Genomic DNA, 27,133 nt, shown 5'->3' with positions numbered 1-27,133 from the left:
CACTGTTAGTTAAAAATCTCAGCAATAACTTCTGAATGGAGCTTTCATAACCACCTAGTTAATTAGGTGAGATGGGTTAAGCAGGTATGAGATACTGAGGTGGCTTCGCTCCATTTGGCTGGAAGTGGTTTGCTATTATTATTCTGATTGCCACCTCAGAGAGCAGCTGTCCTCTCCTTCCAGTGGGATGACGTACCCTTTTTTAGTCCTATAAAGTTGCAAGATACCAGATTTCAGGAGAGTAGCATTCTTACATTTAGAAAAGCTTCTACTGGTGTAAGGACATATCTCACAGGGTGAAAATTTGGGGGAAAACTGTCTGATTTAGGAGGTGAAAGAAGAAAGACGTATATATTTTTGGTTCAAGAAAGAACTGTATCTGCTTAAAGTCAATGGAAGGGATGGAATAAACTAAGTTAAAATAGATTAGGGGCTGGGTGGAAGATAGACAAGGTTGTACAAAATTATTGTGTCACTTCATCCATCCTTATATAAAATATATGTTATTTGTATAAGACTGTTCTTAGAAGTTATATTTCTTTACAAGCTCAGAACATACCACGGTTTAGCATTTATAATTGAAGGTTTCCTTCAGCAAGATTACTGACATTTATGGGGTTCTGTGAATAGTGTCACAACATCAATATGAGATTTACAATGAGCACTTCTACATTACGCTGTAAAATACAGTACAGTGATTCTTGAACAAAAAAGTTCATTCTCCTTCCAAACTGAGAAGCATAATAATACTAGAATGAATACAGAGCCTTTCAGAACCAAACTACTAGCTCAACATAGTGCTACAGTGTCCTGCATAGACGTATCAAGATCAGTGATAATTGCATAAACTTTGCATTATGCTTCCTCCTTAAATGGATGAAGTTTTACAAGCCTGGCATTTTCTTTTAAGATAGTTTTCTTTGGTATTCACTGAGAGAATATTTATTATGCTGGGCTTCAAGTTTCAATATTAAACTACCCTTAAATTATTGTTGGTTTAACACCAGTGTCAAAAAGACCAACCAACCAAAAAAATCTGACAATAACAAGAAAAAAATAAACACTTAATTATATCAGATAGGGAAAGTTTTGCTACTGGGTTCAGCACGCTTACTCAAATGTGAATAAAAACAAGGGTGAGAACAAAACAGTGTGGACTACCTCGCTGCTGGATGTAGCTCACAAAGTTTTTACAATATAAAATGATCTCCAATTCAAATATGTAAAACAATTCAGCTCACTTGCAATGGGCCTGGTCTTGCATTTCCATCTGGTCCAGACTTCAATATGAGGTTTTTTTTCCCCTGAAATTAGAAATTGAGATCAGGCTGCCTGCACTCTCTAGTCAGTCCCACACAAGCAAACAGAATGAGAATTATTCAGTACGATTACCCCCTCCTGCCCTGTGTAACACACAGACATAAAGAAGATACTACATGCCAGGAACAAAATGGTATTTTGGTATCGCTGTGGCATTGATTAAGACCTTGTCATACTTTTTACAGTATTTCAGCAAGCATATTTTGGCTGAACTGAATGACATCTGGGGTTCCATCTAGCAAAGTACTTGTCACCCCAACCACAGAGGTGAAGTGTACTCAGCACACTGCAGATTAGGGCCAGCGAGAATAACAGCCGCTACCGATTCATTGAATATAACAAAAAAAAAAAGACACTTAAGACACTTGGTCATTGCATGCTATCTATTCACACAAGTGCTACAATCCTGTATATGTTAATATTAAACTGCCACTGTTTTCCAAAAATTTTATGACAATGCTGATTACTGAAGAATAAGTTTATATACAAGCATAAAACCAGATTAAAAAAAAATTAATCTGGTTCCAACTTATTTTCTGTTTTTTTTAAGAAAAATGGTTAAGAGACAGAAGGCCCACCTCTTTGTCTCTTATGCTGGATTTGTGACAGCACAAATAATTTATGAAAATGTAAATAATATATCCAGAAATTGAAATTAAAGAGAGAGGCGTGATCATGGATTAATACTTGTAACTGATATACTGAACTGAGAAGAAGCCTTTGATACAAAATAAATTTTGTATTTTTGCAATAGGAATTTTTATTTCTGATGTACGGACCACCACGGTCAACTGAAAGTTTCCCAGTAATTTCAGTAGAATCATAGAATGGAATAGAATAGAATCATTTAGGTTGGAAAAGGCCTTTAAGATCATCGAGTCCAACCGTAAACCCAACACTGCAAAGTCCACCAAGTAGGTGCAAAGCAAACTTTTTGTAAGACCCCCTCTCATTATATCAATCCCTGTCATTCCTGTGCTCCTTCACAGAAAGGTCTCAGTCAGGTATGACAGGCAATAATTTTAGAATGAGGGGAAGTAAGAATGAAGAAAGATTTACTTTCATGGTTTGTCATTCAAGTCTATATTTAAGTGCTTGAAAAAGAAGACTTGTCAGCTGTAATAGATCTTTAGGAACCTTAACACAGATAAATTATAAGAATATCTGCAGTGCAACATTACAGTGAAGTACAAACAACGTATTTAAAATATTGTTTGAAACGTGACTGCGTAGGGAAGTAGTATAATCATCAAATGTAAAGGAACTGATTGCTTATGAGATTTTAATAGCTTTTTAAAATTTCATGATGAAACTACATTCAATTGTTTTGTTTTTTTCTGGATTATGGGAGAACGAAGAAATATCAAGAAACTTAATTCTGCTAGTATTATGTTTTAAGTCAATCACACTGTCCCATCAAAGCTAGTCGGAACTCATTTGAACACAATTACTCATATCCATACATGTTTGTAGGATGAGGTCAACGTTTCTAAACATTCTGCGTCTTTATTAAATACCTGGCATATAAATGCATTTTTAAGTCATAAACAATTAGGTGAAACAAAAGGGTGAGTAATTAGTAAATAACACATTACTCCTGGAGTAACTCCTGCATTCTTTTCTTCCACGTGCTTCAGGGTAGCATTGGCTTCCTAAGTTTCAGATGCAAAAAAAGGCCAAAACTCAAACATCAGCTTCAAGCCTCACTTAATTTTGAAGGAAAACTGTTACTCGAGTCCAGCTTTTCTCAAAACTGGGCTCCAGTCCAAGTTTGCTTGTAAATCCTGTAAAGTTTGCAGGCTGAGCTTGACTTGTATATCACAGACCTGAGTCCTCCCATGAATGCCACATAGGTAGCCCTTGCCGAACTCCATTTTCCAGCCCCAGCTGCTCCTCAACACTTCAACCAGCTTGTTTGGAGCTAACCTGTGTATTGCTCCTCCACGCTGCAGATGCATGTAGACAACCTTTCTCTTCTCTTCCATGCCTGAGTTTCAGTGGGCTCCACCAGCATTCAGTTGCACATAAGTAGCATTCACTGTAGGATTACCCTGCAGAGAGTCTTATTATATACAGTTGTAAATAGCACCAGAGATTTGATGCTTCAAACATTGCTATATTAAAAAATAGCAGTATTTTCTCTAGCATCTTTTTCACATTAATAGCTATTGTTACAGTGTGTTAGTATTGCTGAAACTGTCACAATCCAGACCTTACTGTGCTAGGTGGGGTGCCAACCCACCCATGCATTGCACTGTTGCATTACTAGCCATGCGTTATTGTTGTCAGAATTATCAGCAGCCATAATTATTGCCCTGAGGAGCTCTATAAATGATGGATGCAGCATCAGAAATGCAGGCTTACAAAAAATTATACTAATGATGAAAGAAAAAATTCTTGTGTAACCCTATATTTTCTATTTATTATTTTACATTATCATTCTTTGATCTTTCTTTGTCTCCTGTATGTTATATTGCAACAGTACGTCTCACCTATTGAAACCATTTCCCATGTGGGTTTGCACAGTCATCTGCATCCTCTCTTGCCCTGACCAACGCGCGCATCCTTTCCCACTTCAGTGGGACTAAAGAGCACCTCTTTCCCAGCTCAGTGCCCACGGCTCGGTGAGCAGTGTGCGGGCCTCTGGGGAAAGAACGGCTGGGAATTGAACACTAGCACCTTCCTGTTGAGCAGAGATGACATGGGCGAATGCTGGATCCTTCAGGTAGGGAAGGAGCCAGGTGGAACATTTCCATCCTCCATGCTGAAGGGGTGTTGCCGGAACGTTAATCCACCATTGTGTTGCCCACTGCGAGGCTGTAGGTGTTTTGGGGCACAACTAACAGAAGAACATCTAGTCTGTGGCTCTCAGCAGAGTTTAGGCATGAACTCGTGCTGACCTTCAGAGTCCTATCAAGGAGCAGAACCAGCAGGGCTTTTTGAATATTCCTGTTCATAACTGAATTGATGTCCTCCTGATACCGGCTAATGACACCCTTAAACAGTGTGGGGCCCCAAGAGCGAGGAGATGCCTTAAATTACACTCTAAGAAGAAAATCTGCCATGGCCTCATGCAACCTGAACTACTCCGTATTTCCAGCCTCTTTCCCCTCTGCATTTCTCCAAACCTTTACTCCACTCCACAACATCTTCTCTCCACCCTGGATCTCATCTCGATACATCCTATGTGAAGTAGGACCTCTGCGTCACATGCCCATGACTCTGCAGTTACCTGTCGGTCGCACCTTGCAGCAGAGGCCATCGGTGCCTCTACATCCCTGTAGGAAAGCGGAGGTGCTCAGATGAGCAGTTATAGCTGAGTAGCTGAAGTGTTGTTGCCACTTGATGTGGCAAAACCGTAAAGCCTACGGAGACCTGCAAAAGCTGGGCTGCAGATACTCTTCAGACTGTTTGAGTCTACAGGCTGCAGTATCATTTTAGAAACTGCTATTTGAGACTTGCATCCAAACCCTGAATCCTACGTACTTACAGGTAGGTGGATAGGTGAAGACAACTGGGAGTTCTTCCCACCAGCTCCAAAGCGCCAGCTCCAATCCAGAAACAATGTAGATGAGTGACTGCATGCTTTACAGATTGCAACTGAAATATCGTGCTGGCTTGGAGCCTGAGCAATGTGAACACTCAATTCTTCATTTGTGGATCTCAGCTTTGGTCCTTTTGCCACTTTAAAATAGAGATAAGCACTCTTCTGGTTTACAGAAATCATTGTGAGTTAATACCTTCAAGGTGATGGGACCCTTAACTACAAAGGATGTGAAAAGAACATGAATACTGGGTCTGCTCTTTCATTTTCACCTGTTGGGCTAATTAAATACATAAAAATATAACTAGAGTTACATAATTATATTCGATTAATTAAATAAAAATACATAAACATACAAAAAGAAAGAGAAACAAACAAAACCAACAACCTGCAGATCGAAAAGAAAACAAAAAACTGTCACTGAACTTTTAACTGCTTTGGCAAATAAGCCAAGAAATACTTCCCTGGCTTACTTTCTCCGTTTGTACAGAGAAGGTATAGTTGCCACAGAGACTGGTATACGTGAACGGGGGTAAAATAAAGGAGGGGAGAGGGAATTTGTCCTCTGAATTTTCAAAGGAATCTGAAATTAACGTCCAGGTTAGCGATGCGGCTGGAGAGGGGAGTGGGGGTGGAATGAAGCCTGCGGGCTCCCAGCCCTGTCCCCGGGGACCCGCTTCCCAGAACCGCTTCGGGGACCCGCCGGGGACGGGACCCTGCGGCGGGCGGCCGCGGCCGCGCTGCTCCCCCGGGCCGGGCCGGGCCGGGCCGGGCCGGGCCGGGCCGGGCCGGGCCGGGCCGGGCCGGCTCCGCTCCGCGGGCGCGGGGCAACCTTCCGCGGGCGGCGGGGCGGCGGCGCGCTCGCCCCTCGGCGCCGAGGAGCGCTTCTACAGCCAGCAGCGGGCAGGGCGACATTTATTTAGACATAGATGAATCCACATTTAAAAATGCAGCCCAGGCTGGTGGCACACGGGCTGCGCGCGGCTGCTGCTTCAAGGGGAGGAGCGGCGCGGGGGGGGGGGATTAAAATAAGGCACGAAGCGTTTTTAAAAATAGCGTCCGGGCGGCGGGAGGTGCGGCACGCAGCCCCCCCGGGGGAGGCCCGGCTCGGCCCGGCCCGGGGAGTTCCTGGGCTGCCTTGTAAGGAGCGCGGCCGCCACAGGGCCCGGCGCCCTCCCCCGCTCCCCGCCCCGACTTTCCCCCGCTGCCGGCAGGGAAGGCAGGAGCCGGCAGCGATCTGCCCGTCTCCCAACTCTCTCCCCTTCTTTCCTCCTCTCCCTTCAGGAGCCCCCACCCCGCCTGCCCCTCTCTCCACCTCCTCCTCCTCCTCTTTCTGCTCTGCAATCAGGGGAATAAATCAGGGAAGGAGACACACACACGCACGGAGTGAGCGGAGATCTGTTACAAAAGTAGCCCTGATGGCGGCGGATCAGATGAAGCTGGAGCTGCTGCTGGAGTAGCAGAGAGTAGAGTATCTCTCTCTCTCTCTTCTCTCTTTCTCCTCTTCCCCCTCTCCACCCACAGATCTCCATCGTTTCTCCTCCTCCTGCCCACCCTCGGCCGCGCTCCCGCTTCTCCGCACATCTCTGGGCTGCGCCTCCTGCGAGGGGGCGGGTGGGGGGGGGGGGTTGGAGCGGAGGAGGCTTTAAAAAACAACAGGCCCCCCCCACGCCACCACACAGACAATAATTGAATTTATTATTATTGCCGCCTCGCCGACTTGGGGAAGGGGGATCGATCTTCGATCAGGAAGATGGCTGCTGGCTGGCTGCTAGTCTTTAGCCTGACACTTTTCCAGTCCCTGGTGATGAACCACTCCTCGGAGGGACCTTTCCCTTCTGCCACCACGTAAGTCCCTGCGGGGTCCGGGGGTCCGGGGCGGGGGTTTGGGGTCGGGGGGGGGGCTCACCTCAGCGCCGGGGCGAGCGCGGCGGCGGCGAAAATACAAAGGGAAATAAAGTAAGTCCGGGCGGAAAAGTGGCGGTGAGGTAAAACTGCAGGCTTTCCGCTGCTTGTGCTTGGGGGAAGAGCGATCGGCGGCAGAGGGTGCCCCCGGAGCGGTCGCCGGGCGCAGGGGGGAGAGCGGCCCGGCGGCGAGGGCAGGGCTGCGGCGGCCCGCCCCGCGGCGGAGCCCACCCCGCGGCGGAGCCCACCCCGCGGCGGAGCCCACCCCGCGGCGGAGCCCACCCCGCGGCGGAGCCCACCCCGGCTCTCAAGGGACCCCCGGCGGTCCGGCCGGGCCGAGAGGAAAGTTTCGAGTTACACTGAGCGCGCCCCCTCCTCCCACAAAGGTTGTTCCAGCCTGGCTGGAGTTTGAACGCTATTTAAAAAAAAAAACCAAAAACAAACCCCCAAAACTTTCGCAATTTTATTGAAATTCACGCCGAAGGCGGATTTTCTTGCCTTCCTGCGGCAGGCAGGCGAGCGCGGCTGTGAGTTTTGAGGCTGTGCTTGAGCTCACTCCTACCTGGAGGCGTTCCAGCGCACACCGCGACTATTTTGACAGTTGCAGGGTTTGTTTTCTGTCCGCGGTTGTCGGTGGGCTGTCGGCTGTGCGCACGCGTGTGCCACACCGGAGGGGTTTTGGCGTGCTTAAAGCAACACAAGTAAAGAACTGTTTTCTTCAGGGTTGGCCTTGCAAATCGTTACTTCTCAAAAAATCACCTTCGCGAGAGCTGGTGGATGCTCTCGGTGCAAGCGGCTTTCTGTTTTGCGTGGCCGTAAGATAGAAATCTTCAAAGCACCGCGTACTTATTAGCATGAAAGTGTCGCCCAGAGCAGTGCAAAGATCACATAATGAAAGCAGGCCATAAAAGAAAGGCAAAAATAAGCCAATACATCACATTTGAGATTTGCCTACAGATTGGAAAAAAAAAACCCCAAACAAAACCCACAACAAAGCACTATAGACTAATGACCGTGTTTTCTTCCTTTTTCTTCTTTCTTCCTCACCTTATTATTTATATATATATTTTTTTTTTTTGGAAGCACTTCCCTTAGTCCCTGTATCTGGGTTAAAGCTACCAGTAGGTAACTTTTAAGTGGATGACTCACTTTAATCCATTTTACATAAGAAAAACAGTGCTAACGGTAGTCTTCCCCATTGTTTAAGGCTGGGTAGAATTTATTGCCCTCGTTCATCCTGTGCAGGAGGATGAGTTTACAGCAATTACCAGCAATGCATTTTCACCAATTCGTACTGCTGGTAGGTTGATATAATTGGATTCAGTTCCGAGTATCCGTTCCATTATGAAAGACTCAAAGGGACGCTCGCACTGTTAAATGAAAGAAAGGAATACAAAGACAAGTGTAAAATAACCACTTAATATCTTCTAACTTGAATAAATATAGCTTTTCATTGAAGGGAAAATTATCTTTTAAAATATTCTCGTGTTGCAGTTTATAAAGATGTGCCATGTAGAAGCAAGAGTGACAAAATACAAAGCCGGGGCTTTGTAAGTCAGTGCTTTTCATGTGTTTGAGCTCCTGTATTTACTGTTTCTTATTGAGCTGATAAGGTTGTCATACACAACCAATTACAATTTATCCTCTATGTAGATTTTTCTAGTTTTAAAAGAGAAAGAAATATGGAACCTAGTGAAATTAAAAGAATACTGTATAAAAAGAATATTGTATAATTTCAAATAGAAATCTAGATCACTTTTTAGCATAACGTTACGTGATATTTCCTTAAAACTGTTTTTGTCCCTCTCTCTCCATGTTTGCCAATTCCCTTCAGTATTTACCTTTACTGCCAGTCATGATAATAAAAATTGTCAACGGGGAAACATATTATATAACTTTAATTATAACTATACCTATGATTAAGTAATTCAGAATATGATGTTAGTCAACAGCATTTCCATATTCTACACAATCTACTTGCTCTTGGCTTTCTTTTTTCTCATTATTATTCCATTGAAATATCGTAGAAACAATCCATAGCGCATGTCCATCCTTCAGAGTAATGTTTCTCCTTTGAAATTAAATCAAAGTGCAAATAAGGCTTAGTTCATTTAGAAGACAGCACAACAGGTTGATGCAGGGAGAGCTGGTTTGCAAAAAGTAATGATGTAACAGGTGAAAGAGAAAACAATTTTTGGATTCTTTTTTAAGAGTTGACAGAGGTGTTTTGTTTCTTACTATAGATTACAAATGGGGAAGAACAAAAAGAAGTGACGCAAATGCCCTTAATGTGAAAGATTTTATATTTTAAGAATATTAAAAATAGGGAAAAAAACACAGGAGAAGAGAATAAAGGAAAGAAAGGGTATTAATAATTGAAGCACTGAAGGTTTTCTGGTATTATGTTCTTAGCTACCTTCTTTCTCCCCATTATTTTCAGTCCCTTTTCGCTTAGTTAAAAAGTTGGTCTGAGGAAGCAGTATTTCCCAGCTGTTGTGGGAAAAATGTGCATATTCAGGGCTATATAGTTCACGATTTCATCAGCAACTCATTATTGTACAATCACTTTTCCTTCAGTCATCTCTTTCTTCTGCATCAGTAAATATTTTAACGTGCTTTTACTAAAACATTCAGAAGTCCTTATCACCAATACAGTAGTATACAAGTACGAAAGATTTTTAGCAAAAAGTGCTGAAGGTTTAAGCAATGCCTGTCTCATAGAATCTCAGTCATTTGATTCATTTTACTTCTCTGACAAGGCAAAAAGGCTCTGATATATTTACCCAGCAATGTATGGAGAATCTCAAGTGAAGGATTGTGCTGTATGAAATGGGAGCCTTAATTTTTCATTGCAAATTTGGGCAGGTGGTATAATGGCATTTGTTGCTTCCTGTGTTGGAATATTTCACTGCAAATATTGAAGACTTTTCTTTAATGAACTATTTAAGTATAGCAGTAATTATGTCTTGATCTTTAGCTATAAGGCTTAGCTACTGATCGATATATATTAGGTTTCATTAAAAAGTATCATTTTCATTGTATCTTGTATTAGGGATCTATTACGTGTTGGTACAGGATATCATGCTCTTACTTTTAACATAGCAACTCCAAGTACTTCAATTATACACACAGCACAGCAGATATTTTGAACTTACATGAGAATATTGTTGCATATGGTAGTCCTGTCACTATAACCACACTACTGCTAACACAGTATGCAAAGCATTTCTTTCTTTGTAGCCGTATATATTTATTTATCATCTGCACCTATACAGACTTAAGAAAAAAAATACTGTTAAGTAAATGTAGTTTGTATGTTTCTTGATAAAGGTAGCATAGGACTCTCTCTCTGTTTTTTTTTCCTATATTGCATCAAAACTGATAGTCTTGAGTTTAATAATATGTTGTAATTCTTCAGTATACTTTTGACACCGTATGTCTTATCAGTGTTGATATTTTTACTGATAGTGAGTAAAGTACGATATAAAGATGTACTTACTGCTTTCTGATGATAAACCTGTCTGTACTGATTAAAAAAGAAAAAACAACCAATAAAACAAAACAGATATTTTAATTTTGATAAACCCACAGATGAAGCCTTTCAATATGAATGGTACTGTTTCCGTAATTACATCATTCTGGATATAGCTTAATGTCTGTTTTTATTTTATATTCTCTCATTTTCCACCCCCACTCATTTTCTCTCTTTCCTTTACCTTTTATCCTTTTTTCCCCCACAGTCACCTGTTCTGTATGTAGAGGTTAAATTACACATTATATTCAAGATGGATCTGATACTTAGATAAATTGTTGTAAACCACCTGAGCATAAAAATAATATAAAGGGGATAAAAATAATATACATATGAACATATCTATATATGTATGCTGGCAGGAAATTTTTAGAAAATGTGTATTCCCATTTTTTATTTGTATGAATCATCCTTACTGTTTCGGTGTCATTAGGACAACTCAGGGAAGTCTATATGAGTCATATGAATTAGGGCTTGCACAACTGGGACATTCGTGTTTTTGGTTTCTGCGCATGGACCTAATAAGTGTAGGTCTTGCTGAGAATGTAGCGGGACTTGGTATACAGTGTCGCTTTTTATATCAAATCAGTGACCGAATGTAGATAGAAGATATTTATGATGTGTCCTTTTCATCTGTTTCTACTGTCAGACTCAGGGATTTTGACACATCTCATATACATATAATCTCATTTTTAGCATAAAGTCTGTGAGAGGAGAATGCCAATTTTATTGCTGATGTTAATTAGAAAAGACAGCTGCATTAATGGATTACAAAATATCAGGCTCCTTCTCATTTGAAAATTGTATTTTCCAATCTATTTAAAAATCTTTATTATTAGGAAAAAAAAATCTGCTGAAGTGTACCTTTGTATCAGTGAATTGGAAAGAAAGCCAAAAGATGCAATCTACTTAGAATCAGGGAAGTGCAATATCACCTCTTAGTGTTTTCTCAGCAGCACATGTCTGAATGCTGAGCATTACGCGAGATGTATAAACTCACCGATATTTTAAAAAGTATCACTCCAATCCATTCTTCTAGTAGAAACATACTTAAAGATGAGTGCAAAACAGCTTGTTAATTGGTGTTGGTTTCTTTTGTGGGTGTCTCTGTACATATGGTGGTGATAAATGCAAATTATTTGGATCCACAAAGCATTTTTCTGTTTTACATATTTTATGATGTAAATGCTATTTTTTTTTTTCTTTTTCTGTTTCCCCTCTTAGACATTTATGCTTGGGCCTCAAAGTTAATGAATTCTATAGATTTACATTTTATTAAGTATGAAAATTCAGCTGAAAACATCAAAATAGATACCGATCATAAGACGAAATTTCATTGAAATAAATCAGCATTGTAGAGGTTCTTGCCATCTTTCATTTTGCAGTGATGCTATTTTCAGAACCGTATTGCTCATACCCTGCAAAATGATTTTATCCAAGAATTCAGCTGCTAGAAAGAGAGCTGGAGCTTGGCAGCACATTAGTCTGAAATGTATTCATTGTTAAATAGAAGGCCTGTTGTACAGATCTTAAAAAATATTTATCTAGCAGAGCATTTTAAATTGATGGAAGCACGATCAAATTATTGTTACTTTAATCTTTTGTAACAAAGAAACAAAACAGACTATAGTTGTCCACTGATAACTGTGATCTGACATGCTCATGCCTTTATTCTTTCTTCCCTTCTGCGAGAATCCTTTACCCAAGGTAGTATTATCTTCTAGACCAATGTTTGACTTAAACCTCTGCGAGACAGGGTTGCAGTTTAGGAGCATTTTAGTAGTTTAAGAGAAAAATGACTCATTCTCTCTGTTGTTGACCATAGTAGAAGCAGAATTAGGCCCCAGACTGTTTTGTGCTTCTTTGCAGCAATACACGATCTTTTGATCCCTGTATGCTTGGGATGCACGTTGTGCTTAGAGTGCTTGTAAAGACCTCAGTGACAAAAGCTGATATTATGGACTGCAGAAAATGTTTTCTAGTGCCTTGTTAAAATATCTGCTTTAACAGAAGAAAAGATTTACCAGAACACAAGGCTGGAATAAAGTTGTTGGACTATATCTATAACTTGGTAAAGCCAGATGCCATACTTTATTTATGTCTTTTACAATTGCTGAATTGGACTTCTGGATAGAAAAAATGACAGCCCAGTGTCCTCAGTGTCCCGGTAAAACATATCTAGCACCTTGAAAATACACAGAACTTAAAAAGTACAAAATAATAATTGCATTTCTGCCCCCACCCCTGGGCAGTGCCTGTGCGTTGTATCTTAGATCACTCTTAGCCCATTCTTTTCATTCCATCTACAGCTGCTGCGAGACAGGTATCAATGAATATTTAAATGATTTGCATTTAAGATTACAGCTCTGATTTATTTCCCTTGTCGCATCTATTAAACTGCTTGATCGCACTCAACTTTTCTCAAATATATATTGGGCAATGCTCTGTCCTGTAGGAACAGACCAAGAGCCGGATTTTGCATCAGTTGTACCATTGCTTACCGCAGCAAATTGCTCATTGCTATTACAGAGTGTTGTGATTCTTCTTTCCCTCCTGATTTCCAATAGTAAAAGAGAACTGGAATCAATATTGTTTGCTGAATATGATTTTTGCCAGGCAGTACTGTGTAATGCACACAGTAGTGATGCAGGAGTGGCTCACATTTAAGGTGCAAATACGTAACACTGGTAGTGAAATCACTCTCAACTGCATTTATACTTCAGTGATGTTCATGGGTTTGTTATTCTCAATTTAGGGCCAGACTGTGCTGCTTGTACCCTGAAATTAAAAAGTTCCATTGATATTCTCAGAAAAAAAATTCAGTGTAAGAGTGAAGATTTTCAAAATATGCCTCAGCACTTTTTAATAGCTAAAGATTAATGGCGTATGCATGCAGCTATTCAGCTCAAGAGGGATTTGTCTTTTCCTTCTTCAGTGCTTTCCAAACTATTTTTTGACCTACTCTGCTTTTAAGCAAATTCAACGTTTCACACCTTCCTTCCTCCCAGACTTAGTAAGTTTTCAGGGTAAAATGTAAAATATACTCCCTCTTTCACAAGCACACTGTGACAAGAATAAGGCTCGCTGTTTGGTAATGTTACACTAGTGATGTTAGAAGGACCGTGGTTTTTTGCTTACGTCCCTCCTTACACCACCTTTCCCTGCGTGCCAACAGCAAAACAATGACAAGGAGCCGAATTTCTGTTCCTTGTATAATTTTTGCTATTTATTTACAAAGATTCTAACAAGTTTATGAAAAAGATTGACATTATTTTGCATCAACAAATCAGCAAGCTTTTGCAGTTAATTACAGTAATTCAAAATCAGACTTTTTTTTTAATCTGAGGCAGGCCTGAAGTACCCATAGAATATGAATGTGAAGTTATAATATTGCTGACTATTATAAAAAATGGTTTTTTGGATCTTTCACCCTCTTTTAAAATTACATTCTCACTTCCTCTCATTTGAGAGTTGGTTAGGAGAAGAACGGTAGTCTGACTTTGTAACAGATTTTCTACATAGTGACTTAAGCATTTTTCATTTTTGAAATTTCCTCTGTTTCTCCAGAGCCAGGAATGTTGAGCCAGGAATGCAGAAAGAAGAGGATTTTTTTTAAAGAATGTGTCCTATGGATCATATGGGCTAAGAATAATTTTTTGCACCGCAATCATTATCTTTAACATGGAGGTATATATTGGATCAGTGGTCCTTTTTTCAGCCCTCATGCATATAAAGCTTCAGTCGAAGTCTACGAGCAAAGACTCTCAAATTTATCCATTATAATAAATTCTGATTCACTTTTGACCTGATTTGTGAAGTAAATAAGAACACGAAGGAGTTGCTGAGTCCACAGTCTAGTTTTTGTAGCAATCAGATGATAAATTATGTTAATTTTTATTTAAAGGAGAAAAGCTAGACTCGGTTCATCCAAATAATTTTCTAACTCAAGTGCTCCTATTTCCCATGTACAGCTCCCCACTAGACTGGTCTGAAAGCTTAAAACCTTCCCCAGCGATACAATCTCTCCCTCCCTTATCTTTACTGGGATTTTTATTATATTTTGCTAACCATGGACTAAATGTTCTTTCAAGTAAGCATGAAAATAAAGTTATAAAAGTTCTCTGGGTAAGGGTGGCAGGAGTAAGGCCTAAATCAAGGCATGCCATTTTTCTCAATTGTCACTTTTAATACCATGCTGCATTTTTCTTTCTGTGCTAAGGTAGTCTTAAACAAACCAGTAAAAGGGAAGTTTTCTTCGTTCTTGGAACGAGTAGTAATTTGCCACACCAGGCTTGTGTTGACTTTTGATTAGAAATTCAAACCTTTTCCATAGGACGAAACTGAGCCACAGGGGCTGTTCTGTCGAAGATTATTAAGTGAAACATTTTGCAGTCTGTGCTGGAAAAGTCGTGTTTATTGATACCACAGGAAGGAGGAAAGTAGTGAAAAAGAAATGACTGGAAGTATGAATTACAAAGTTAGTGTTTTTACTATTCCTTCCCCAACTCTTACAGGTGAATAACTTACTCCTGCACATGTAGATCCAATATCCCATTAGAGGGACAAGTTCCACAGTCTATTAAAAGGCAAGTTTTGATTTATGATATTCTGAGGTGGACTAGTGGGAAAAATGGTTTATTTTGTAAATGGCCGAATGAACCCTCACAGTAATAATTTTCCCCCAACGTGGATTTGAATAGTCTATTTGGTAGAGGTCTTCTGGATCCTAAATACAGCCCTATACTTGGAGGCAATACTCTTTACATGGCGGGTGCTCTGCCCTATGAGATATGTTGATACTCTGTTTTGTGAGCTTAATCCAGAAAAGTGGTGGTTTCTCATGCAGATGTTAATGCAGGTGTTGCTTTTTTGCAGTATATGGCTGATTTCTTTTAGTAGATTGAATTAGAATAAAATATAATACATTGTATACTGTTCTTAAGTAAGTATTTAGAATAATTCCTGCAGAGATTATTGAATGTCCATATTTTGTGTTAGCCTCATATGTAATTTTAGTCTTTTTATATATGGATGTAATAAGTCCATTAGATTTTTTTTCAAAGAAAGACAAGTTAAAGTGAAGAGACATACATGTAGGAATGTGTGGTGAGAGAAGATGGAAATTGAGTGAAGTAAGCAATGAGCTTTCTTGCACCACCATCTTCTGTGGAAAGTTATTCTTCATTAGGATGGTTAGCTGTGTGTGTATTTTCCAATGCAGCAAGTATTTCTTGATCTGAGACTTTTCTCATAAATGAATTCAGTGGCACAGATTTGAAAAAAAAGGAAAAAAAAGAATAGAAATAGAAGAGGTAACAAGCTTTTTTATTTACTTTTATTTAATCAGAAATATTCTGATTTTGTTTTCTATGTTGTACATCCTGAATTGTGTGTATCTTGGCTGAGCTCTTTATCATTATACGTCTCTCTTTATTATTATTTGCCTCCCTTTATCTGCCTTGCATTATTTCTTAAGTTTTGTACCTTAGTTTTCCACGCTAATTTCTCTCAGTAAAGTAGGAAACTGCAGTATCTTACCATTTAGTCAAGCAAGGGTTTATTGTCAAGATTAATTTGTTAGCTAATGCCTCTAAAGCCCTCTGTAGTTGAAAAGTGTTGTTAAGCTGTTAAGCCTTGTTTATTAAGATGTGTGTTTGCTATATTCCCACCTTACCTCAGAAACTTGCATGACCAGACCTTTTCTGGATGGATAATACCTCTGGTTTACCTGGTTCTCAAAGCTTTTTTTCAATAGAATCTTTGCAGAAAAGGTACCAACATATCTGCTGCTTTTGGTAAGTCGAGATCTAGGGAGTTAGAAGAAGTTAATCCCCACGATCTGTACTTCTTGGATGTACACAGATTGTAAAACATAAGCTTAACAGCATTTTTAGAAACTAACAGGAGTCAGCAAAAATCTGCAGACAGTATCGTGAAAAGAAGCCAGCATATCTGACTCATGCCAATGCTGCATGCTAGTTGCACTCCTTTGCCACATTGCAAATCGTTGTTCTCTGTTGAAAAATCACTGGGAGCTGTAGATGCCCAGTTTATCTGAAATTTGTACTGTGAATATTTTGTGCTTTCTAATTAAAACAGAGGCAATAGGTGGGTACAATACTAGCCAAGGGCTCATGACACTTGAGTTCATTACCTGATCTGCTACCCGCTTCTTTTGCAGCACTGGCTACTGCTGGTTTTATTCCTTCTGTTCCCATTTCTAAAATGGGAATGACACCCCAATTGTCATCCTGCTTGAATAAATGTATTGCATATTGCAAGATGTCCTGCTTCTGTAAGAAAGATGGTCATAAAAATACATAATTAGTACTATTTAGGTGGTCCAGCATCAACTTGTTTCCATTTATGGACTAGTAGCATGCCTAAGGTGATCATTAGGAATCACATTACCTGATAATCACCAGGGCTGTTAAGATTTCAAGCAGGAGTAACATAGTTTTCATTGCAAATATTTTGGCTTGCCACAAACAGTAACAACAGAAGTGTAGTCTTTACTAATTTTTTTGTTATTTACCAAGCCACTTTTCTTGCCTTAGCATCTTCTTGGATTAGACTTTTATCTCTTGTGAATGTATTTTAGATTATGTGGGTAGATATATAAGCTGGAAGAGGACCACTAATACGTGCAGGAACATCTCTTAAGGAGATTTCACTATACTATGCACATGGGGAAAAGCTTTGCGGTAACTGAAAGCAGAATCTGGTCCTTATAGTCACTTTTGACTGATTAGAAATACATGAAGGATTAATTGGTTTATTGCATGACTAAGAGTATGGCTAAGAATATACTCTAAACGTCTTTGGAAATGATTAGGTACCCAATTTCATCCTTCTTTGCACCAGTGTAATTTCAGCAAAATGAGTATCAGTCCTGTATCTTTTAAATCCCAAGTGCAAGGATGAATCCACATAAAATAATTTCTGATTAAACACATACAGGTTTCATTGCAACAGAATGAGTCATCACTGTCAAGGCCTGATGATTGTAAAAATTATATAAATTAAAATGTAATACATGATTGTATTAGGCTATACAGACAGAAATAGCAAGATATCAGAAAGAAACCATGCATGATATCAGATGTGGTCATTTGTCTTCCTTTTAAATTATAAGCTCTGACACCACTTCATTGTCCGTGCCCCACTGAGCAAGTGTCCATGTGAAAAAGAACTTCTTAATGTGCCGGAAGGCATCGAAAAATGTTCCCCCAGATTAGGAACAAACACAATTTTATATAAGTATGGAATTGTAAGGAAGAAATACTTTACTTTTCAAAATACTGCAACGTCTAGTAATGTGCAGGATAATTGTAAGTGGCTTTCACTGCTTTCACAAAATTTACTTTTTTGTGGTTTTTGTTTTTTTCTTAAGCAATTAATTCTAGAGCTCAGCACTGCAATTTGGAATGGTAGGAATGATAGAAGTAATTTATTTTAACCCCTCATTATGCACAACCGACTAATTTGTTCATCTTCTGGTATGAAATCTTTATTTTTCAGGTAATTACGTTTAAAATCAGCAAGAAATTTACAGACAAACTTTGTATTTTTTTTCCAGTGAAGCTGGGTTTACACTGAAAGATGATATTGGTACTTTATGGGGACATGAGGTGAAATTCTGAAGTGATAGCTGTTTTGCTATTAGAAGCACTCAGCCAGTATCATTGCTCAACTGCTATGTAGATGTTCCTAGTATAGATACACTCTCCCAGTCTGCAAAATTAGGATTTAAAGCATCCATCAATTCCTTGCATGGATGGTGAGAGATACAATTAACAAATGGCCGTAAAGAATACTGTAGTGGATGTATTGAACAATACTTTGCTTGCAGATATTTTGCTGATAGTGATTTTTCCTTTCATAACTCCATTTATTTATAGACTAAAATACTTTTATGGCCTGCAAGGTAATTCTGCACAAAAATGCTCAGTAATTCTTGTAGATATCCATGCTTCTGCAAACACTTTATGTATTCAGTAGTAATGCTTTCAGCTTTGCAAGCACAGATTAAACATTGGTGATTAAGTATTTTGTTCCACATATCTAATTACCTGGGGCTCTATTTCTATTTAGTGAATAGTATTCTACTCTAGAATTGTCCCATTACTCTTTGTGGGAATAATCTGTTTGTAGAATAAAGCGCTGATCACTCTTTAAAAATTCTAAGTTAAAAGTAAGTTATCTGATTGTAAAGCTAAACACTTGAAAACTAGGAAATGCAAGATATTGAAATTGCCTTATGGCCTTAAATTGTTTTCCTTATACATCTTCATTGTGATCCTGTCTTCAGTTACAAAATCAACCATTTTTTTTCTGCTGGAAAAATGTTTCACTGAGGATATAAAATAGATATACAAGGGCAGAATTATGCTTACATGTGCTTAAAATGCAGATGAATTCTTATTTTGGTTATTTGACTTAACAGCTTTTATGATTTTGACTTAATAAGAGTTTTTTTCTATAGCCAATTATTCAAACTGCAACTCCAGTGTAACACTAACATGACAGGTGGATTTTGTAGATAACTTTGGTAAAGCTGCAAAGGACGTACTTTGTCTCTGGCAGTGAAAACCTAGTAATAACTTTCACTACCTGGAGAGATTGCTGAAGCATCTGCCACTGAGAATTGAAAGTGAGGTATTAGCTAAAAGTTATTCTTTGAACCCAAAAGCTATGGTAGAGATACCCTATGCAAAGAGATGTTTCTAAGATATGAGAGATGGATGTTTTCTATTGCTAGGACATTGTTTCATTGCAAAAGAAGAAATCGCTGGCTGATCCTGGGTGTTTTATGCTGTGCAACTTCAATAACTGGCGCAGCCTTTCACTGGGCAGGAATTATTTCCTAGCTGGGATTTTTCCTGAAAATTAACAAACAGGAATTGTCAGCTACATACCTCAGAGATACTGACCGTTCTAGTTACCTATGTGGGTAAGAAACTCATGCTTCTTGTGTGTCTAGCTCTATATTTAATCTTGTAGTGATTTGGGATCAGCCATATCCAAATTTAAGAGATTTCACCAATACCTGAAATTTTAGATTTCTGGTGTACCAGATCCAGATTTCATATACTGACACTTAATGGTGTGTATTTGTATAGAACTTATTCAAGGCTTTCTTAATGGCCAAATAGATAACCTGCAAACCAGGGATCAACTGCAAAAAGACTCATTCAAAGACTGCTTAAAATAAAGTAGTTCTTCATTAACTACAATGGAACATTCCTACAATACCTGCAGAGTAATAAAATGAACCTGCTTGTTTTTTTAAACCTGCAGTATTTTAAGTGTATTTTAGTCCAAAGTCGTTAAACAAATATATGATAGGCAAATACAGACTGTATGAGGTACAAAGTTTTGTTTGTTGTTGTGGAGGGGAGCTTCTAATTCAACAGTAATTTAGATAGATTCCAGTTTGTGGTTTGTTACTATGTGATTTGACACAGACACACACCCTCCATGCGACTTTTCTTTCACCTGGGAAAATTGGATAATGAACTAATGAAGGTTTTCTTGGCTGATAATGCTGTCTATTTTCAGAATGGAGCAATTACACAATCTTTTTAGCACTCAATGTCTATCTAAACAAAATCAATGCAAAAATAAGGGCTATTTACAGTGGAGTATTGTTATTTTACATTGTTTGTGTAGTTCTCTGAGAGTCTGAAACGGTGCTGAAATGATACAGTAAAAAAATTCTCAGGAGCTTTAAAACCAGCAGTTTAATGGCCCCCTGATTTTTCTCTCAACTGAAGTAATTCACCACTATTTGTCTGCCTTGATACAAATGTAATGCCTTATCATTGCTACAGTTACTTTTTTTAGAAGAAAGGATCACTACGCATCTCAAAACTAGACATGATTTGAATTCACATGGTTTCAAAGCTGTAAGTTAGGGCTGGATTAAAGTTTCCAAGCTGTTTATTTACAAAAATAAAACAGGAGTTTCAGGGTCTGTTTTTTCTATTCTTATCCAGTTTTCTCTTTCCTCTGTGAATTCTTCAAAAGGGCATAGAGAATTGTTTGGACAGTGCTTTCAAAATGTAATATGCTGTGTAAGTGCTGATTTTTGCTATTACATATCAGAGCAGAATAAAAGTCTGAATACAAATTGCTATTAGAATTATGGTAAAGACTCAAGCTATCAGCTGCTTCACAGACTTAAACCTAAAAATTAAGGTAAGAAAAATTCAGATTAAATATACACAATGACTTGATAATACAAATAGGTAGCTTGTGGATTCATTCTCTAAAAGTTTTCTTGGTGCTTCTGAAGCTTCTAAATTTGTACTGAAGAGAAATCTGAAAAGCAAAAGCTCTCTCCTGTATTACTTGGGAGCTGGATAGTACCTTTGCCATTAACTGTTTTCTTTCCAACTGTTGTATTATTAAAAGAGAAAAAAAAAACCAAACCAAAACAAAAACCTTTTCATTTTTAAGTTCACTTAGAAGACAGAAGTATGGAATGGTGTCATAATATGACTCTCAATAAAACATTTCTACTGCAGACTTTGACTTTCAGATTTTTGGATCGAGTACTGCATTGCTAGTTCATCTGAAGGAATTATCACTAAATGATTCTGGTACAACATATTCCGTGGAAACATTCAAGGTCAGGTTGGACGGGGCTCTGAGCAACCTGATCTAGTTGAAGATGTCCCTGCTCACTGCAGGGGGGTTGGACTAGATGACCTTTAGAGGTCCCTTCCAACCCAAACTATTCTATGATTCTATATTTTCCTACTTGATTTTCAAAGACTTCTTTCAGTAGAAGATTTGTGGATAGTTTTAAAGGCTTCTACATATGATATCTTTATTGACAACAAAATCCAAAGAAGTATGTGATCATCACTGTGATGATGACTTACGTCCACTTCTGTCTTAGGTCACATCTTTTAACAAAATTAAGCTTGGCCTTTTCTGTTATGCTATGGGACAAAATAATGCTAAAGCTGCATGGAAACCGTCTGTCATCCCTGATTTTTGTGTGGTGGTAAGAGAATTTCAAAAAGTCATAGAAATTATGTACAGAAAGGAATCTATTGCATCATTTATTATCTCTCTGATGCATTCCTGAATATGATTTCTAATATGGCTGAATTTATTCTATACCATTCAATTTAATATATGTGAGTGATGCAGTATCTCAGACCAGGTGACTGTTCCTCTATACAGACCTCAAACAGCAGCAGTGCATGCATCATATACGTGTGTCTGTTCTTACTAGCATAGTACTGGGAAGCTCCAACCAAGAAACAAAACCCATATTATTATGGATTCTGTATGGCAGAAGCTTATGAGACACAGATCCTTAGACAGAAAGTTTGGCATGGAAACAGCATCCCTAGTAATGATAAAGCAATACAGTTTATGTCTCCTGAGGGTTTTCTCTGATCATACCTGTAGGGGAACAAATAATGGCAGGGGTAATATTATGTATACTAGTGTGTGTGCACCTCTAACATAATGTAAGACAGCCAAATCACTTTCTATAATTTTTTCTCTTATGTGTTCATTACTGTTATCAATGTGGAACAGACATACTTGTAATGCAGGCAGACATTAAAAGGTTATACAGTTTAGTACCCAAGAGAATGGTATAACCTCTGCCATAGTTGACACCATTAGTGACAGATAGCACAGAACAGTAGTTTGCCCAATACTTAGTACAAGGCTCTTAAGTCTTTTGTAAATGTGTGTTGTCACCCTTTAGGACTTCATAAAACTTCATACATCTCTCTTATCATTCTTATCCTGCAGATGTTTTTGCCTGTGAATATTTCTGGACAGTCCAGTTGTGCTACAAATAGTAAAAAAAATATTTGTAGGACTGGGCACAGCTAGTTTATTATAGGAGTTAGATGCATTAATTTATTACAGGACATATAGTATGGTCCTGTTCTGTCTTCGGACTATGGTCAGTTGAAGACACTTAAATTTCTGTATCTCAGCTTCAATGAATTCTTGACAGCTGTTCAGGCTGACATCCTTTGTATGAGTACACTGGGGTTGCATTGGTTTTGATGGGAGTAGTGTGCGGTATGTTTTAACTGTTGATACCTGCTTTGCCTTATTTCTATGTGCTAGCATTATTATTGATACAGTATTATACTTTCCCATTATGATGTATGGTAATAACTAGTAGGATATTCTGTAACTGCAGAATTACAAATGATTGAATATTAATCTACATGATGTCCAAAGAAAAAAGCACTAAGCTTTTCAAAAATATAAACTATACTTCTAAATTTATAAAGTCCTTTTATAAACTGCTAGTAACTGTGTGACCTTAGGCATATCACATGGTTATCTTTGCCTTAGCTAATCGGTCTGCACTGTGCACATCATTACCGCTCTGCACCAAGCCAGGCACAACGACTTGCTCTGGATCTGATTTCCAGCAAGTATTGAATCATTTAATCCTCTGTCTTTTAAACTATGGGGGAGATGCATGGATGTAGATTGCAAAATTCATGTTGATGTCAGTAAAGCCGTAATTTTGCCCTATACAGTTTGAAGTTATTTCTGTGACAGTAAGGTACATAGAACTACTGCATGCATGTATTGATCATATGCAGATTTCCTCCGCATGCCTTTAGATCTTTATTGAGCTGAATGTAAGTTCATTATCTTCCATGTGTTTTTATATTCATTTGCCTCTTGCCTCTGTATAATTAAAGTTAATATCTACATAAACATTAGTTATGTACACTCAACAGGTGAGCTAAGTGTAACTACTGACTAGTGGTTAAAACTAGCTGGTAGGCAAATAATTAGGGTTACTTTTGGGAAGATTCAGAGGTATTTGTGCAGTTGCTGTCTGTGCTGTGTCTCCAAACTGAAACATCCACATTTATGAGTATTTAATATCTTTCATGAGGACTGAACATTTTCTCTCACCCAAACATGCACATCATTAATTTTTAACAAATAAATATGCATTTCATCTGCTATTGATGGGAAAAAAAGGCTTTTTTTTGTCTGCTTTCTGAGAAAGTAATAGTTACTGAAACTTAAATGAAGCTTGGCCAGTAATAGAGACAGTTTGTTGGACACTGGGGAATACTTAAAGGCCATTTGGTTTCCTTTTCCAAAAAATAATGTGGGGAATCTGGTGAATCAGATATTGTCTAAAAGGTTACTTGGATTGTTATGATATGGGTCAGGGAAGGTGGAGTGAAATTTGGTTTCTTTGTTTAGGAAATGCCAGGTAGCATTCAGAAAGGGGTATGTGTGTAAATTTAAATAGCATGATTTTCCTTACTTCCCCAGCAGTGCTTTTTCTTTGTCCCTAATCTGTATAAACCCAAATATTTCTGCTTACTGGGAGATCAAAAATTTGAAAGGAATGGTGCACCTCAGGTAGGAGGAAGGCAGCATCCATGTGTTGGAAGTAAGCTCCTGTTACGGCTGGATGCCCTTGCATTTGAAATGCAGTACTCTTATTCTGTTTAAAACAAAGGAAGGGATCTGAAGCCTTTACAATAGGATTGTTTTATTAATTGGTTGCATAGTGTTATTTAAAGAAACCTATGTGATTTTCCTTTTGTTACGTCCACATACGTATCTACAAATCACCAGTATAGAAAGAAGTGCTGTCAGATTAGCAAACGGAAAGCAGCCTGGATTCAGGCAGATGCCAATCAAAGCCAGAAAGCCCCTTTCCAGTGACACAGCTAAGCACGGGGATGAATATTCGCTGGAGTTCGCTTTGGAATGAAAATGTTGCTGTGAAGGCCTCGCGCTTTCAGCTAAGGAGTGGCAGGGAGAGGGATCCACCTGAGGAGCACAGGTTTGACACAGTTGGACTGCATCCAGCTTTGAGCATCGCTGTGGCTTCCTGCGGGAAGCCGGAGTTGCTGATAACTAATGAGGTCCGTACCCTGTTCGGAGCGCTCGCTGACAGCATGTCACAGGGCAGCAGGGTAATATAAATAATAAGATTTTCCTCTGTTTTCTTTATTGCTCTTTGTTGCTTTTATTTTTAGCTCCTTGCTACGAGAGATGGGTCTCTGGATTGCTTGCTCTGGTGCACACACTTTCTTTTTCACTGCCTGTCTGTCTCTGTCTCTTGACAGGTGTAAGGAGGATCCTAAATATAGAAGCCACCCATCAGTTGGCTTCAGCAATCAGCAAGCACTGATTTAGCATTTCTCTTAACCAGCTAAGCTCCAGAAGGGTGTTTCTTTTAAATGTTTATAAATTTATTCAATTACAAGCTTTCTTTAAAATTATTAGCAAACCAGGTTATCCTATAGTGTGAAGAATACCATAAGCAAGCATGTCTCAGAAATGATAGTTGTCAGGAATGGCTTTTGTGATGGAAAGGAGAGAAAAATGCTTTTTAGAGATCTCCCATATTTTAGCGGTTTAGTTAATGGTGCCATATCTCATTGGGGAAAACACTGACACTAGGTATAAGTACAGTCTCCAGTTCTTAGATGAAGGAACATACTTTCAGACATAGATAACTGTACACTTGCCTATGAATTTTTCCTCAGGAAAAGAGACTTAACTGCAAGTGTACTCATTAGCTGAGGCTTACTTTGCTATACACGGAAATTAGGCATGTGGTGAGAAATGCAGTTGTCCTGAATGTTTATAGTGCTTAATAAAAGTATTTTTATCACACAGTAATATTTTTCATGGTGTACATTTATTATGCTCTGTTGAGGTCAGCACAATACTGATTCTTAAAAATTAATTGGCCAAATTTAATATATTACCATTACAAACAGTTCTAATTAGGATATTTGAAAAAAAACCAGCTGTATCACTGCGTTAAAGACAAGTTACACATTTTGTGTTAGTCTGTAGGCAGGCATCTCAACTTCTTTCTCTTTCTTGTCACCAGTTTCCATTAATATTCATAGAGATTTTTCACAGTCTACAGAGGAGATCCTAAAATTCAGTATTTAATTGTGACAAGTGACTTGCATGTGGTGAACCTTTTTGATACTGATTTGCTTTGATTTTTATGTTTTATGATTGTAATACACTTCTAGGATATTAAACATTGTGTTAAACAGAGGAACACAAGTGAAGTCAGTGCCTTTATGTGGCTCAGAAAGGCAGTAGTACTTTTTTCATGATAGTTGTAGTGGTTACATGTGGTCTGTCTGGTTGTGAAAAACTCTGTAGCAAAATATAGCATGGGTTTGTTATGCTTATGTAAGGTTTTATTTTTGGTAACCTGTTCTCCCTATACCCAGCCATGAGAAACAACCTGTTCCCCTATTTTTTTTTTTTACTATTTTATAAATTGGTATAATTTATTGCAAGCTTCTGCCAGGTCTGGGACATCTGTTTCAGTGGTTGATGGAGAGTGATTCAAAGCCCCAGAAAGAAGTAAGAGGGCTGCTAAGTAAAATAGCAGGACTGGCCCTGAGAAAAGGAAAAACAGTTTAAGGTGGAAGATGTTTCCAAGAAAAGGATGCTTTCTCAGGTTTGGGACAAGAGATACTGGGATAGGTCTAACTTTCTCGTTACAGATAGTCTCAAGCTTTATACCTGAAAATCCAAACTGCATCTAATGTACCTTCTGGGTGGAAGCTCTGTTACATTTCACCGATCAGAACATGAACCCGCTGAAGCCTAGTAGTTTTGGTTATGAGCTTGAGAGGTTCAAGGGAAACTGAATATTCTTCAGTGTGAACTCATGTGATCTGACTGCAACTTATCAAAGGAGCAAACCAGAATTGCCATGAGCTGATAATGCAGCTACCTGAGCACAGCTTTAGCTGCAACCAGTGGCTACTATGGTAGGCAAACTTACCTTTGCTGAGGTATGAGCCACCAGGTTGGAAGGCAGAACTGATTGTTTAAAAATGCTTGTGCATCTAATAATTAGAAGTTTATTCTGTCCTCAGTCCTCCAAATTTATTTTTCACTGTAGCACTGTTTTTTCTAGTTGGCTAGAGACCTGGCTAGATTCTGTCTGCCTTTGGGATATCGTTTGCTGAATACAGTGGGAAGAACTTTTCTCCTGAATTTATTTTACAGTCTCATGTTTATTAGACAGAAGAGGTGGTAGTCTCCTCTCACGAGCATTGTCCTTTAGTCACAACATACAGGTGCGGTGTTGTGGCTGTATGTCTACATGGTTCTTCTTCGCCTTTTATCCAGGACAGAATCCAGGTACTCTACTTCCACCTTTGTGTTTTCATAGTCTAGATACATTTTCTAGATAGAATAAAAAATTGGTCAGATGATTTTTCCATCAACCTCCACAGGCATTAAATCAGGTCCATATTGGGATTATGTGAAAATATTTCCATTTTTTATCTTACATCATAAAGTTACATGAAGCAAAAATTAGTGTTTGTTTGGGATAATTCATACTAAAACTGCTCCTAGTAAAAGATAAGAAAAAAAAAATGCATTTAGATTGTGAGTTAGGAAACTACCTTCCTAATAAAAACCTTTTTTTTATCTACCTACTAATCTATCCGTTGATCTTTTGATCTTTCTTTCCATCTATCTCTCTATTTACTGGGATGAAGTTGGGGATAAGAAATTGTGCCTATAACTGGATTAAGGATGTAAGAAGGTTACCAAGAGGATGTAATGGTACTTTGTGAGCAGAATGACTAAGATTGTTAATAAAAATAGACCCAGTGGTTATGTTACATGCTTGGTAATATTGTGCTTGAAGTGCAAATACATGGAACAAAAAGGATCACTGAAAATCTGTAGCATTAGGTAGGGGTGGTTTGCAGTGCTGATAGTGATACAAATACATGTTTGTCCAGATAAAGAGAGGAGGAGCTCTAGAAGCAGAGTTCATAATCTCATGCTGAAGTAGTTTCTGA

General features: G+C 38.7%; 1 protein-coding gene across 15 annotated transcripts in view; it reads left to right on the top strand.

Annotated features, from left to right (window-relative positions):
* Positions 1 to 5,932: 5,932 nt before the first annotated feature.
* The window catches only part of CACNA2D1 (calcium voltage-gated channel auxiliary subunit alpha2delta 1), a 433,632-nt gene continuing 412,431 nt past the window's right edge, over positions 5,933 to 27,133 (top strand). For 4 of the 15 annotated variants that reach the window (XM_052789135.1, XM_052789134.1, XM_052789148.1 and 1 more), the window contains exon 1: positions 5,934 to 6,712. In XM_052789135.1, the coding sequence (XP_052645095.1) occupies positions 6,618 to 6,712 (95 nt within the window). In that variant the 5' untranslated portion in view covers positions 5,934 to 6,617. Of the gene's footprint in view, positions 6,713 to 24,003; positions 24,248 to 27,133 lie in introns of those variants that run through there. The other 11 variants (XM_052789143.1, XM_052789137.1, XM_052789136.1 and 8 more) reach the window with 7 other exon arrangements.

This window comes from Harpia harpyja, chromosome 6 (genome assembly GCF_026419915.1).
Source record: "Harpia harpyja isolate bHarHar1 chromosome 6, bHarHar1 primary haplotype, whole genome shotgun sequence".
Taxonomy (NCBI): domain Eukaryota; kingdom Metazoa; phylum Chordata; class Aves; order Accipitriformes; family Accipitridae; genus Harpia; species Harpia harpyja.
Note: the sequence above shows the minus strand (reverse complement) of the source record. Positions and strands in the feature narration are given on the sequence as shown.